The 14,263-nt window shown below is 61.2% G+C and overlaps 2 protein-coding genes across 11 annotated transcripts in view; one reads left to right on the forward strand and one right to left on the reverse strand.

Moving 5' to 3' along the window:
• Positions 1–112: 112 nt before the first annotated feature.
• LOC102096141 (low density lipoprotein receptor adapter protein 1) lies at positions 113–7,785 on the reverse strand. 9 transcript variants are annotated; one of them, XM_065055353.1, is made up of 9 exons: positions 7,517–7,785; positions 4,964–5,106; positions 4,323–4,435; positions 3,245–3,359; positions 2,792–2,864; positions 2,299–2,411; positions 1,327–1,373; positions 949–989; positions 113–827 (listed from the first exon to the last, which is right to left on the reverse strand). In XM_065055353.1, exons 1-9 carry the CDS (start codon positions 7,599–7,601, stop codon positions 670–672), a joined length of 888 nt encoding a protein of 295 aa, XP_064911425.1. In that variant the 5' UTR covers positions 7,602–7,785; the 3' UTR covers positions 113–669. The 9 variants fall into 9 exon arrangements, 4 of the variants coding, with proteins under 4 accessions (XP_064911425.1, XP_064911424.1, XP_064911423.1 ...); XM_065055352.1 differs by lacking the exon at positions 7,517–7,785 and adding an exon at positions 6,605–7,428 and having other exon boundaries at positions 949–986; XM_065055351.1 differs by lacking the exon at positions 7,517–7,785 and adding an exon at positions 6,605–7,428.
• The window catches only part of IFT172 (intraflagellar transport 172), a 39,651-nt gene continuing 33,084 nt past the window's right edge, over positions 7,697–14,263 (forward strand). For both annotated transcript variants that reach the window (XM_065055330.1, XM_065055331.1), the window contains exons 1-8: positions 7,697–7,849; positions 8,121–8,264; positions 8,366–8,478; positions 8,921–8,960; positions 11,581–11,646; positions 12,361–12,440; positions 13,118–13,205; positions 14,000–14,214. In XM_065055330.1, the coding sequence (XP_064911402.1) occupies positions 7,811–7,849; positions 8,121–8,264; positions 8,366–8,478; positions 8,921–8,960; positions 11,581–11,646; positions 12,361–12,440; positions 13,118–13,205; positions 14,000–14,214 (785 nt within the window). In that variant the 5' untranslated portion in view covers positions 7,697–7,810. The remainder of the gene's footprint in view (positions 7,850–8,120; positions 8,265–8,365; positions 8,479–8,920; positions 8,961–11,580; positions 11,647–12,360; positions 12,441–13,117; positions 13,206–13,999; positions 14,215–14,263) is intronic.

Raw genomic sequence — 14,263 nt, forward strand, 5'->3', positions numbered from 1 at the left:
CACACATAGCGGGGCAGCCTGGCCTGGAAGAAGGAGGCCAGAGGCCAGCAGAGCCACAGCACCTTGCACACTTGTGCGTGTCACCCCAGCTCTCAAACCCAAACCACGCCAGTAAAAAAACTTTGTTTATTCTCCTATAAAGGCAGAGCTTTCCTTTAAAAACCAGCTCATTTCACTCGTGAGAGGCTGTGAGGCTGAACTGCAGAGGCAAGGCCGTCCTTGCTCCTCCGGGTCAGGAGCTGTAGCTCCCTGAGGGTCACACATGCCAAACGCATCCTCCGCCATCTCCAGGGGCTGCTCAGCCTCGGCTGGTCCCCAGGGGCCACCGCGAGGAGCAAGGGCGAGTAACGAGGGAGGCAGGTGCGGCACAGGCAGCCTGGGAAGTGCTGGCTGCTGCGTCTGCACGCTCGGAGCGGCTCCGTGTGCGCTGGGACGGGCAGAGCGAGGAGGGCCGGTGCCCGGCCCGAGCTGGAGCAGCTGCGGCTTGAAGCGGGTCATGCGGGTGGAGAGCAGGACAAGGAGCGCGTCGCGGCCTGTGCGCTGCATGGCCGTGGTGCCAGCAGAGCCCGTGCCCGCTGGGCAGCGCCGGGGCAGGGGCAGGCACAGTCTGGCCCGGGGCAGGCACAGGGTGAATCCTGAGTGGCTGGTCCGTCGTTGCAGAGATGTGGCTTAGCCCAGGGGAGTCCTGGGGCCAGCAGTCCTGGGGCCAGCTGTGGGGAGGCCACCAGCCCCTCCTGGCCCCTTCCAGCTGTCTGGGGGCTGCCCCAGGCGGTGGCACAGGAGCTGCGCCATAGGAGAGCTTGCCCTGGGCACGAGAAGTGCTGACTCTGAAAAGCAAGAGGGAGGAAGACCTGGTCCATGAGATGTGCGGTGGGGAACACAGCACAGCCTGGGGAAGCAGAGCCATCAACCCCCACCCTTCAGGGGACACTGAAGGAAGGAACTTACCTGCTGCGCTGTGGGCTCCCCTCCCCAGCTCCTCCATGCTGCTTTGGAAGAAAACAGAGCACACATCACGCCCCAAGCAGGACCTGCTGAGCTGCAGCGCGCTCGTGACCGCGGCAGCGCTGGCGTGGCAGTGCCAGGCACTCAGAGTGCACTTGCTACCAGACCCTTTCCCCAGGCCAGCCTGTCCCAACACTGCAAAGCCATGTCTCCTTCCCATGAAGAGCACTGTATACCAAGGGCTGACACTTCACCAGATCTCCTCCATGCTCCCACCATGCGGGTGGCCCCAGCAGCTCCCCTTGCGTGGGGTACAAAGAGGGAAACAAGACAGGGTTCACCAGAGAGACCCCCAAATACAAGCAGCAGCTCACCACCTACCCAGATAAGGTTTCACTGATGTTATCTTCCTCCTCCTCTTCCTCCTCCTGGCAAACAAAACAAACCTGTCTGACACCTCCCTGCTGGGCAGGGCTCTGCCAGGAGCGAGGCCAGGCTGCCCAGCGCCTGGTCGGGAGCAGCAGGGCAGCCCCCGGCCCCTTCACAGGACACGGTGACCCACCAGGCACGGCCCCAAGGGTGCCCACAGGCAGCAGGGCAGAGGTGGCACCTGCAGGGCCGGGCAGCTGAAATCCCCGGGGCTCAGGCACACAGCCATGCACGGGGAGGGACCACGGCTGTCCCCGCATCCCCTCCAGCCAGGAGAGCCCCCAACACAGGCTGCGAGTGGGGAACAAGGCGAGACAGGTCCTGCACACAGCGCAGCTCTGCCCGGAGACGAGAGCAGGGTGAGTGCAGCTTGTAGCTGGAGAGACGGGCAGAGAACCACCCGGAGCAGGCTGCCAGCAGCCACCACTGCCAGGCCGGGCCAGTGCTGGGACCGCGAGGCCACGGACTGGGCATCCAGGGGCTCCCGGGCAGGGCACAGTGAGACTGGCAGCACCGCAATGCTCTGCCTGGCTCTGGACATGCAGCAGGTATAGTGCAGAGGGACAGGGTGGTGGGACGATGACCAAAGGGTCCTCTCCGCTAGAGACAGTGTCTCATCCCCAGCCAGGGCAGCAAGGGTGCAGAGCAGGTCCCAGCACCCCGTTTGACAGTGCCAGCAGAGCAGGGCTGAGGGCTGCAGCAGAGCTGGGCCCAACAGCTCCCGGAGCCAGGACCGCCTGGGGACCGCGCCTGCCTTGTGAGAGAGCAGTGTCCCTCTTCACGTCAGGCTGCCGTGGGCGAGGGAGGCTGCACGGGTGTCGGCACGGTCCTGCAAGGCCAGGAGGAAGGAGCTGGGTAAGGGTTACTGTTCCTGCCCTAAGGCGAGACAGCCCCGGGCACGGGCCAGACTGGCGCATACTGTACCCCAAACTGGTTCCTGAAGGGAGGGCTCCCCGGGGGGGCTGGCTCACTTGGCCTGCCGGGCTCACTGCTCTCCAAGGCACATGAAGGGTGAAGGGGCTGTTCCTGCCTAGAGCCTGGGACAGGGCAAAAGCAGCGGTTAGTGCCTGCAGCCTGGAGAAGGCCCAGCGGGGAAGCACAGGCGGGACTGAGGGCACGGGACATGCTGTGCTGGGCAGGGTGCAGACACGGGTGCGAGATCTCTGCTCAGGGCAGGTTCCGCAGGGCCCTGCGCTCTGCTACAGCTCAGCAATGCGAAGAGCTCAGTGTGGGGAGCAGGGACACGCGCCACCCCGGCCAGGGGCAGGGTCCCCGTGCGGGGCAGTGCAGGGAACGGCAGCAGGGACAACGCTCCCCGGCGTGGTGTTTCACCAGCTCCTCCCCGCAGCCCCGCAGGCTCCCACACTGCAGACACCGATCTCAGCGCCAGGCAGGGCATGGGAGAAATTCCGCCTACCTGCGTGCGCTGCTTCCCAGAGGTCCAGTGCCATCTGGAAGGCCTGGGCCACAGTCAGAGTCACGGCCTGGGCCTGTGCATGAGAAAGAGAAGGAACGTCTGCGTTCTGCTTCCATGTGGGCCCTCAAGCCAGGACAGCCCCACTGCCGCGGGATCTGAGGGCCGCCAGGCCCCCCGGCTGCCTTTCTCCGCAGAGCACACCCGCGGAAGGCCAGAGCTCGGTGCTGTGTCTGTCTGTCCGTGGCAGGCAGCCGTCCCCAGGAGGAGACCCTAGGGGAGCTGGGACACAAGAACCTCCTGTGGCTCCCCACCTGCCTTGCAGCCTGTGAGTGCACGTGCCCCCGGCTCCGCTTCCAGCTGAGGCGCACGGACTTCTCTGTGTGACGACGGAGAATGAAGGCCCGTGCTCCCACCCTTACCTCATGGAGCCAAGAGCAGACGGGAAGTGCTTACGATCTTCTTCTTGGGCGAGAGGAAGGCATGGCACTCCAGCGCCCCGCTGTGCTGGCTCTGGGCAACGTAAGCGAAGACTTTGTTCTGCAGCTTGTCTGTTGTGCAGTAGGAGATCCTGCGGGCAGAGAGGAGCTGCTCAGGGCAGCCAGGAACCCCTGCACAGGCCCCCTGTTGTGCCCCAGCACACCCACAAGCAGTGCTGGCAGCCTCCGGCTTCCACCCGCCCCAGAGGAGCAGGCAGCCCGACCCCACAGCGAGGGCCAGAGGCTGCCCGGCAGCGCAGGAGATCCCGCACCCACGGGCACCCCCGCCGGCGCTGCCCAGCCTGCTCCTCGGTCCTGGGATGCACAGCTCAACCCAACGCAGGAACTCGAGCGCTGAGACAAAAGGAGCACAGAGGGGTGGGTGACTGCTTCCAAGGACACAACTGGAGCCAGGCAGCGGGATGGTCTGCCTTGGCACATCAGCTCTGGTGCTAAGGCCCAAATTTTGCACCAAATACGTGTCCTGTCTCTGGTTCCCATCTAGTCAGTAGCCTGCAGCCGTGCTTCCCTCACACCCGGACACCTGCCCAGCCGAAGCAGCCCCGGCAGCAGTGAAAGTACCCGCAGCAGCTGCAGCCCATGGCAGCCCCATGCCCTGGCAGCCAGAACGGGGGTCCTGTGTCAGGGAGAGGCAGACATGCCGTCCTGCCCTGTCTGGGGCTTCCCCGCCATCAGCCTCCACATCCCGCTTGAGTGCCAGAAGAGACAAGCACGGCCGGGAAACAGACAGACGGACCGACCCAGGACTCGAGGCCGCCCAGGACCCTGCCTGTGCTCAGCCCAGCAGGGCTGTGGGGCACGGCAGGGAGGGGACATGGGCCCCGGGGCTCAGCCCAGCAGGGCTGTGGGGCACGGCAGGGAGGGGACATGGGCCCCGGGGCTCAGCCCAGCAGGGCTGTGGGGCACGGCAGGGAGGGGACATGGGCCTCGCGGAGCCCAAGGAAGATCTGAACCGGGAGGTAGCGCTGACAAAAGGCCCGGCCCTCCCCGACAGCCGCTGGGGAACAGCCCGGCCCTCCACACGCCGTGCCCACCTGTAGATGGAGATGTTCTCAACCATCTCCTTCGTGTCTGCATCCTGCAGCGAGATGCCCCTTGGAGACACCGTCAGAATCACCTTCTGGAACTTGCGAGCTCCCACCCGTGCCTGGCAGTGGGGAGACACCAGACACCTCTGCAGATCTGGCAAGGGTCTTCATCCCTCTTGCTGGGAGGAGTCCCCCAGACTCTATGGAGGCCACCCACTTGGACCCTTGCTGCAAAGGCTCCTGGTGCAGGGATGGGAAAGCAGAGCCTGGAGATCAGGCACGTCCTGCACGGAACACCCCTGGAATCCATTTACACTGCTGCCATGCACATGGGGAAGGACAGTCCCCAGCTCCCCTCCAGGCTAAGACAGGCACAGCTCTGCTCCTGTGGGCGGTGCGGGAGCGGGCAGCGGCGGCCGCCTTCCCCGGCACGCGGGCAGAGCCGCCTGCGGCCGCCTTCCCCAGCACGCGGGCAGAGCCCCCTGCGGCCGCCTTCCCCAGCACGCGGGCAGAGCCGCCTGCACGCCGCCCTCCTCTGGGGACAGTGCGGTCCCTCGGGGGTCAGGGCTGGGACCTGATACTTCCCCGAGCCCAGAGCTGGGCTCTGAATTGGCTCTCCTCCATCTCGGCACAGCGCCAGCTCTCACCGTGGCCACGATCCTGCGGATGGCAGCAGCAGCCATGTCTTCTCCTTTGGGTTTTTCTACCAGCGTCATGCCTAGATACTTGAGCGTGAAGCACATCCCCTCAAGCAGTGGCTCCTGCATGTCGGCCCAGCTCTCAGGAAGCTCTGCAAAGACAAAATGCCTTAGAAGCCACAGGCCGGTGGCCCCGCGGCTCGCCCCAGCACAGCCCCTCTGCTTCGCTGCAGCTTCGCGGCTCCCAGCAGCGGTGCCGCCGCCTCGCTCAGCAGGACACGCTCCTGGCTGCGACGTTCTTGGAAGGGGAACAGCACAAGAGGACAGCTCACCCTCAAAGCTTTAGTCCTCCATCCCTGGAGGTCAGGCTCTGTCAGCACAGACAGCGAGCCCCTGCAGATTGCACAGGGCCTCGGATGCTGCAATGTTCACTGCTGGCTGCAGAAACCCTGCATTCCTGGGTCTCATCTGTTTCACTGCAAGCAGGATGTTCTCTGCACTGCATTCACCTCAGCCCCTTAGCTGCTGGCACGTCTCAGGAGCAGCAGCATTTGCTGCCACACGCAGATCAAAATCCCCAAGCGTCCTTGTGCAACCAAGGCCAAACCCTCTGGCGACCGTCGTTGGCAGCAGCAGGCTGCCGGGGGGCAGCTCACCCAGCACGCACATCCGAGCCGCGGGGACTGGGAAGCAGCTGCATCACAAAGGTTCTGTGTCAAGGAAGAGCTCAGACTAGTGTTTCAAGCACACCAACTAGCTTCCAGGAAAACACATTTGTGGATGATCTCCAATGCACAGAGAGAAGACAGCTCCCACGTGCCTTACTTTACAGGTCACAGAATTAAAGGGGCCCTGGCTTCTGTTTCCTGTGTCCTCTCTTCTCAAAACCCATTGCTGCAGTCAAGAAATACAAACCAAACCAAACAACAGGCAGAGTGTCTGCTCACTCAAGAAAGGTTCCCCAGACACAGTGCTCGGCCCTGCAGCGTCCTTCAGAACCCAGCCCGTTTCAGCGGGTGCTGTACCGCGCTGCGGGTGTGCTGGCGGGAGACGCGGCCCCGGCCCTACACGTCCCGACCCCGTGCCCTTGGCAGGCAAAGCCCCGCGGGGTGACCTCTGCTCCCCCGAGACAAAGCAGAAAGTTCACTCTCACCCAAGAAAAGCTTCAGTTTTCAGACTAGTGTGCACACACAGAGGGATGACTCCTTGTGCCACGCACTTCCCGGTGATAATTTTCATGGAGAGCTGAAGCAGATGTTATCACACATTTACTTACCTCAAATCCCAAAGAGCACATGGATGGTGAGAGAGGGAACATGCAGAAGGGCTGACACAGGGAGGCACAGTCCCTCTCGTCCTGGGGACTCAGCCCATGGAGAAGGAGCAGGGACACAGAGGTTACTCGCTCTGCTACAAAACGCAGGCTTGTGCACTTCGCTGGGAACTGCCTAGGTATCTACTGTTCACACTAAGCTCACACTTTTCAAGGTTATTTTTCACTTCTTTCCTGGGATTAGCTCCCTGAACATTACTGGCACACTTGCAGAAGGCTCTGACTTGCAATCGGAATAGCCCAAACCCACAGGGAAATCAGGAGACCTTATTTGCGCAGCACACTCGGGCACAAATGACAACTACCAGGGAACCCACCTGGTCCCATGCAGGCGTCGGGAACCCCTGCCCCAGGCGGAAGGGCACCGTGCCGGGGCTGCCAGAGCCTTCGAGCAGCCGTGACCGAGGAGGCCCAGGCGCAGCGCTCCTGCTGCACAGGGCTGTGTCCGCGGGGCCGGGTTGGAATCAGCTGTGCCGCCGACAGCACAGCAGCCCCTGCAGCGTGCCAGCGCGGGCCCAACACGCTCACCGCACCCATGTCTGCACCTGCCGGGCACCGGGCATGGCGGCTCAGGGAGGCCAAGGGCTGCTCGGGCTGGGGAGGGCGCCCACAGCCGGGGCACGGCATGCTCCGGCACCGCCCGCCACAGCCGGGGCACGGCTCGCTCCGGCACCGCCCGGCACCCGCCACAGCCGGGGCACGGCTCGCTCCGGCACTGCCCGCCACAGCCGGGGCACGGCTCGCTCCGGCACTGCCCGCCACAGCCGGGGCACGGCTCGCTCCGGCACCGCCTGGCACCCGCCACAGCCGGGGCACGGCTCGCTCCGGCACTGCCCGTCACCCGCAGCCCTTCAGCCTGCCCGTGTGAGTGGCCTCAATTCAGAAGTGGGGCAAGAGGCTGCAGGCAGGGGAGCGTGCAGGGACCAGGCGGCGGGGAGGCAGCCCACAGCTGTCCACAGGCATAGCCAGTGCCTCACCGCCCCACTGCCCCACCGCCACTGCCCCACAGCCTGTCCACGGGCACAGCCACTGCCTGCCCACAGCCCCACCGATCCACCGCCACCAACCCACCGATCCACCGCCACAGCCTGCCCACAGCTCCCCCGCCGCCCCAGGCCCCGGCCGCAGCCGTGCCCCACACCGCTCCCCACCCCGTCCGAGCGGACGGAGCCGCGGGCTCCGCGCCGCAGGTGAGCCCGGCCCGGCCCCCGCCCGCTCCCGGCACTCACTGCGCCGCCGGCGGAGTCCCAGGCCGTGCCGGGCGAGGCGCGGGCTCCGCAGCACGGCGCGCCCCGCCGCCCGCAGCGCTTCCATGGCGGAGCCGCAGCCGAGTCCGAGCGCTGCCGGTACCGGGGCCGCGGGGGGACGGGCCGCCAATGCGCTCGGCGCGCTGACGTCAGCAGCGGCGGAGGCTCTGGGGTTGCCAAGGCAACGGGGGGCGGGGCCAGGGGGGCCTGGCGGCGGCGGCGGGAGCGCGATCAGGTCCCGGTGTCTGTCCCGGTGTCTGTCCCGGTCCCGGCGCGATGCAGCTGCGGCACGTGCGGACGCTGCTGGCCCCGCAGGTCGGGCCGGGGGCGGCGGGGGGGGCGGGCCGGGCTGGGGCCGGTGCTGAGCCGTGTGTGTCCCGCGGTCGGGCCGTGCTGAGCCGTGTGTGTCCCCGGGACGGGCCGGGGGGCGGTCGGGCCGTGCTGAGCCGTGTGTGTCCCCGGGACGGGCCGGGGGGCGGTCGGGCCGTGCTGAGCCGTGTGTGTCCCCAGGACGGGCCGGGCTGGGGCCGGTGCTGAGCCGTGTGTGTCCCGCGGTCGGGCCGTGCTGAGCCGTGTGTGTCCCCAGGACGGGCCGGCGCGGGTGACCTGCATGGCCTGGTCCGCCAGCAGCGCCCGGTTCGCCGTGTGCACCGCGGAGCGGGTGGTGCTGCTGTACGACGAGCAGGGCGAGCGGCGCGACAAGTTCTCCACCAAGCCCGCGGACGCCAGGGTGAGGGCCCGGGGCCGGGGCCCGCGCAGCGGGCAGGGCGGGGGCGGGCCCGGGAGGGGCGGCGGGCCGGGCTCCCCGCGCTCACCGCCGTCCTCCCGCAGTACGGCAGGAAGAGCTACGCGGTCAGGGGCATGGCCTTCTCCCCGGACTCCACCAAAATCGCCATCGGCCAGACCGACAACATCGTCTACGTGTACCGGATCGGGGAGGAGTGGTGAGCCCGGGGGCGGGCCTCGGTGCTGCCCGTGTGCCCAGCTGGGCTGCGCTGGGGGATCGCTCGGGTGTCCGTGGGAGCGGTAGCGGGGTTTTCCCCAGCAGGGCCCGTGCGAGCCCGACCCCGCTGGGCTCCGGTGCTGCCGCCCCCCCGTAGCTGCGGAGCCGCGGCGCGCACCGGCCCCCGCCGCTCCAGCCTCGTTTGCTGGCCCGCGTTGTGCTACAGCTGCTCAGAGAGGCAGCTCCTCAGAATCCTGGAAACTCCGAAGCTGCCTTTAAAAAGTGTCCAGGCTGAAGTGGGCTTGTGATAGACAACCAGCGTACGAAGCTTAAATGGCCTGTGTTTGGCGATACTAAACCAGACAAGACAAACAGTAGGGTAACCAGAAAGGACAGTGGTGCTAGCTTTGCTGATAGTCGTTTTTGTCTGCCTTTTTCTGCAGGGGTGACAAGAAGGTGATATGCAACAAGTTCATCCAAACGGTGAGACCCAGACTCCTGTTTAACTGCGTTTTCTCCAGCACACGTGGGATAAAGACAATTAGAGTCTATCTGCTCATGCTGTCAGGTGTACTTGGCCAGACTGTCAGTGGTACTTGATCTCCAAAAGGTACAAGTGGATTCTAAGATGAGCTCTAGATTTTGAGGCATGTACTACTTGCCAAGCTTCAGAGTCCTCATTATGCCTGGGTACAACACAGAAATTCATTATCAAATGATCAGTGCAGTCGATTACAAAACTTTGAGGAGTACTTTAGGCATCAGGGGACAGAATGTTTTAAGGGAGTTGAAAAGGAAACGTAGAAGAGACTCTGAGCCAAACAACTCTAAGCCTCAGTCAAATATAGAGTGTGCAGAGTTCAGTCAAACTGCGCAGTTCCGCATGTTCGAAGGCCTTGGGTTTGTCATTTCAGTCGGGTTGTCTCCGCGTTCCTCCTCCTGTTCCGCACTAGCTCTGCCCGCGAGTGTCGGAGAGCGGTCTGCTCAGGGGGTCTCTGGCAAGGACTGTCCTGAGGTTGGTGCAAGTATCTGGAAAAGGAAAAGGTGTTGTAAATTCCTTGCATAGAAAGCCACCCGTATGAGAAAACGCAGTGCACTGGCTGCTTCTTTCACCTTCAGGAGCAAATGTCCAGCAGCCACCCTGGGCTTTCCAGCCAGGTGCCACCACACCATGGCCACACTGTCACCAGAGAAGTGCTCTGCTAGGTAGGCCCCTGAAGTAGCCAGTACCAGCTGGGAGCAATCATCCTGCTGGGCCAAAGCCCAGAAGACACAGGGGAGCTGCTCCGGAGGAGCTGCTGGGGTTTCTGAGCCAGGCTGTCCCTGCCGCCCCGCGGGTGAGGAGCAGCCCCAGCCTCCGCAGCTCAGCTCGGGTCCTGCCCGCCGCTGCGGCCGCTCCTGGGCCGGCTCGGGAGGCCCCTCTGCCCTCTGGACACTCGCTCGGGGCTGCAGGAGCAGAACCCCCGTAGTTCTGCTGCGAGGAAGCTGTTGATCAGCCTCGTTCCTGTGTGGCTGCGCTGCCGTGCTGAGCGGTCCTGACGCTGCAGTGGGGCGTTGTGAGGAGCAGGGGCACGTGGTGTCCCCGTGTCCTGAGCATCGTGTCTGTCCAGGTGCGGGTCCGTGGCCGCTGGAGGCGGTTCCGCTGTTCCTGCACGCGGGCCGGCTGGGTCGCGCCGCTGTGCCCGTGCTCCTCGCAGGGCCCAGACGCTGTGCACAGCGCCTGCAGCGCTCTGTGTTTCGATGTGCTGGCTCATTTCTCCTTTCTCTATTCGGTCATTTTCTCCATGCGTTCTCTACCATTTCTGTCATGAGCTATCCTTTATTTTTTCTAATGCTATATGTGTGGTTTCTTACCACTGTGTTCAGTTTTCTCCTGTAAGTATTGATATTTACAATTTTTTGGTGATTTCAGTCAATGTAAGAGATCATTTATTGAGCTCTTTCCCTGTCTTGCCACTTGTAAAACCCGCTGGGCGCTCTTGCACGTCCTGTGCCCTGCTGGCCAGCAAGGCCCTGCAGCGGTCAGGATACGTGCGGGTGCGCTGTCTGCGCTCGCGGCCGAGCGCGCCCCCACGCTGTGGTGCTGGTTTCCAAGCTGCCTGTGGCTGTGTCAGACTGAAAATGAGGGTCTGGCCGATAAGGAGGGAAATACATGGAAGTCTGGGAAACAGGTGTAATAAAAACCAGGTCTTGGTTGTTGGCCAGATGTAAACTATGAGCAGCTTAAGTATCCAGGGACATTTTGGTATCTGATTTCAGCTGCGTTTGCTGATGGGCGTGGTGAGAATGGGGGATAGAAGGTGAGATGAAGAAATGAGGGTTGTGTGTGTGCTTAAAGCAGGTCTAGATGCTTTAAATGGAAGAGATGGGCTGGTGAGGGTGCTGGTGGCATAGTGCCAAACGCCAGCCCTCTTAGTGACCGCGGTTCTTCAGTTTGAATGGGAAGCACTTCCATTAACGCTCTTGGGCCTCTCTTACAGGTGGGTTTGGTGCTCAGCTTTATTCATCCTCACCCCCACCTCACATTTGAGAATACCTTTGCTTTGTATTTAATGAACCTGTTTCTACCTGACCTACTTGGTGGCATCTGATAACCATCTTTCTTGTAAATGAAAAAATAGAGACTATTTCTGATCATCAAATGAAGATCCAATGTACAAATATTCTCGTATCTATTACAGAAGCCGGTGGAGTCAAATTCTTTGTATGTTTTATACTTGTTGCAAAAAAAATCTTTTAAGATAGCCATGATTTTGTACACTCAACAGTAGCACGTGGAAAACCACAGATGCAATCAATGAGTAATCCTCTCAGAAGGGCATCCACGCACAGCACATTGGCCGTACCCGAGCCCTGCTTTAGCCCTTCAGAGCCCAGCTCTGAGCCCGGCATGACCCCAGCTCACTACTATCTAGTTTAAGATTCAGCTTGGAGGGCCACAGTCCTACTTTAAGGTCTGTCCAAATGCCTCCTCTCCCTCCCCCTCCCCCTCCCCCTCCCGGTCTGGGTGGTCTCGCTGTTCCTGGGCTGTCCGACGTCGCAGTGGGGCAGGAGGGTGGGTGGGCTGGAGCTCTTATCTCTCCTTTCACCCCTTCTTTGGCAGAGTGCCGTGACCTGCTTGTCGTGGCCGGCGGAGAATATCATCGTCTTTGGGCTTGCTGAGGGAAAGGTAGAGAAACCTGTTATTTGCCTGATGTTCTTTTCCACGTGGGGGCTACCGAGGCGCACAAGCGCCTGGGCTGTGGGGTGGGGGCTGTTGGGTTGTGACACTGGGCATGGAACAGCAAGCAAGGGCTCACACCTCTGACTTCTATCTTCTGGCTCCCAGTTAGTCCTTGGAGGCTCTGCTGGATCGTTTGATCCTTTTCCGGAGCCTTTCCAGAAACGTGGAAGTGTGACTCCACCTTTTGCACGTCTTGTCCGGCTGCCGGCAGAGCGACGGGCCTCCCGTGGTTTGTGACGCCGGAGGCCCTGGGCCGTTGCGCCGGGGAAACGCGCGTTCGGCAGACTGTGGCGGTTCAGACGGACGAACGACATAGACCAAATTCTTTCAAGATGAAAGTGATAGGTGCCATTTATTGCTACAAGTGCATTTTTGTACAATTCTACCAGTTCATGTGTCTTTTCACTATTGGTTACAAGTTACAGCATTAACATCTAATTGGTTAATTTTTCTGTCGTCCATGTTATTCTTCTATCCCCTTCCTTCTCACGGGTACAACTCCATATCTGCGGATACTCCTTTACTCCCATCCTTCTCAAGGGTAAATCTTAATATCTCAAGGCTGATCTCTACTCCCATATTTTCTGTCAAGGATTCCACAGACCCGCTGCAGTTTCCCACAGCAGACAGAACCAACGCTGATCAGATTCTCTTTCTCAGGTCCGTTTAGCCAACACAAAGAACAACAAGTCTTCTACCATCTATGGGACGGACTCCTACGTGGTGTCGCTGACTTCCAAGTGAGTACGGCGTCGCGTGGGCTCGGCGTCCAGCCTGCTGCTGGCCCTGGCGTAGCCGGGGGTGCCGGCGCGTCTGCCGGCGGTTCTGGTTGAGATAATAAAACACTGTGCTTTCCAGAGGAGTCCCTTCCCAAGATGTGACCCCGGGCCGCACCGCACTGCCCCGTGCAGCTTGGTTGTCCCTCAGGGACATTTCAGGATGCACGTTCCACGAGATTACTTACCTACATTGATTTATTGGAATCCGTGCCTTTAGAGAGAATAAATTTGACAGCTTCATCTAGCTAATCACTAACATTAGTCAAGTTTAAGGGCTCAAAAAAGTGAAAATATTCCGCCAGATAAAACTGTGGGAAGACTATAATTAGAAAAATAACCATAAAGTGCAATTTTAAATTATTTTAATTAAGATTTCATTTTAACTACTTTAGTGTCCTTTACCAAAAAAACGTAACATGTTACAGTTCTAGCAGTGGGACTTTCACTAAATGGTGTCATTCTGGGTTTTGAGTGCTAAACAAATGTAGGAAACCTGCAGCTGGTCTAGGACTCTGAGCTGCCGTGGCCGAGCGGTCCCCCGAAGTCCGTCCGCCTCTGCCTCCATTCCGGAGGGTTTCCGTGTCCTCTCCTCCCCTCTCCCCTCTCCCCTCCCCTCACCTGTCTGTGTTCCGTTGCAGTGTGTCGGGGAAGGGAATCCTGTCTGGCCATGCGGATGGAAGCATAGTACGCTTCTTCTTTGATGATGAGGGCTCAGGTGAATCACAGGTACCCAAGATCCTTCTTCAGTGACCAAATTCCTGCTTGCACAGCCTGCTCCCCAGCTCGAGAGCTGTGGAAAGGGATCAGGCTGTGGAGGGGTGCAGGTCTGGGAGGAGCTGCAGCCTGTGCTTGCTGGCGTAGCTTTTGTGGAGCATCGGTCAAGACAGAACGGTGACTGGGTGCTTTGAAGTACACCAAGGGCAGTGGTGGGAGGGCAAATTACACTTTTATGTGTGAGACATAGGGCTTTTCAGGTGTCTGGAGAGATCTGATGTTGGAGTGTCCAGGGTGCTTGAACAGGCAGGGTTCCAGGGAACAGCTACTGTTGTCTCCTCCTAAGCGATGTGTGGGTGTCCCAGCTGACCCCAGGTGCCAGGTTCACGCTCTGTGCACAGGGTACTCCAGGCACCCAGCATTTCTCCTGCACCCCCCACTCGTGCCCAGGAGGAGCAGTGTCTGTTCAGGCTGTGCCGAAGGGAATGGGGTTGTCACTGGGGTCCTGTCTGAGCGCGTCTGCTCTCTGCCGGGACGCGCTGAAGGCCCGTGTGTGCTCTGCTGAGTGCACCCCAGTCTAGTTAACGTGCTCATCTTCTGGCAGCAGGAACCTCCTCTCCCGGTTAAATGGATGGAGCAGTTGCTACATCTCTCCGTTCTGGTTTCTGTCTGCCTTCCTGCAGACCGAGGCAGGCAGACACAGCACCCATGGGCTGGGCTTTACAGATGGCCTCCTACTGGTCCCATTGGGAGCTGGGGGCTGGAGCCCTTCCTGTTCTCAGGGTGTTCTGTCTTGTCCGTTGTAGGGCAAGTTGGTGGTGCATCCCTGTCCTCCCTACGCCCTTGCCTGGGCTTCCAACAGCATCGTGGCTGCGGGCTGCGATAAGAAGATCGTAGCGTACGGGAAGGAGGGCAACGTGATTCAAACCTTTGACTACAGCCGGGACTCGTCGGAGAAGGAATTCACCACAGCAGCTGCCAGTCCTGGTGGCCAGTCTGTCGTCATCGGCAGCTACGATAGGTACGGTGCGTGCCGCTCAGGTCTCCCCTTTATAGCGCTTTCTTCTTCA

This window comes from Columba livia, chromosome 3 (assembly GCF_036013475.1).
Source record: "Columba livia isolate bColLiv1 breed racing homer chromosome 3, bColLiv1.pat.W.v2, whole genome shotgun sequence".
Taxonomy (NCBI): Eukaryota; Metazoa; Chordata; class Aves; order Columbiformes; family Columbidae; genus Columba; species Columba livia.

Excerpts from the sequence above, each read along its gene's own strand:
- LOC102096141 (XM_065055351.1), bottom strand. The coding sequence starts at position 6,914 with ATGCCGTGCCCCGGCTGTGGGCGCCCTCCCCAGCCCGAGCAGCCCTTG. Across the intron at positions 5,107-6,604 it reads CGACGCCTGCATGGGACCAG|AGCTTCCTGAGAGCTGGGCC; the intron begins GTGGGTTCCCTG and ends TTGTCTTTGCAG. Across the intron at positions 828-948 it reads GGGAGCCCACAGCGCAGCAG|AGTCAGCACTTCTCGTGCCC; the intron begins GTAAGTTCCTTC and ends CTTGCTTTTCAG.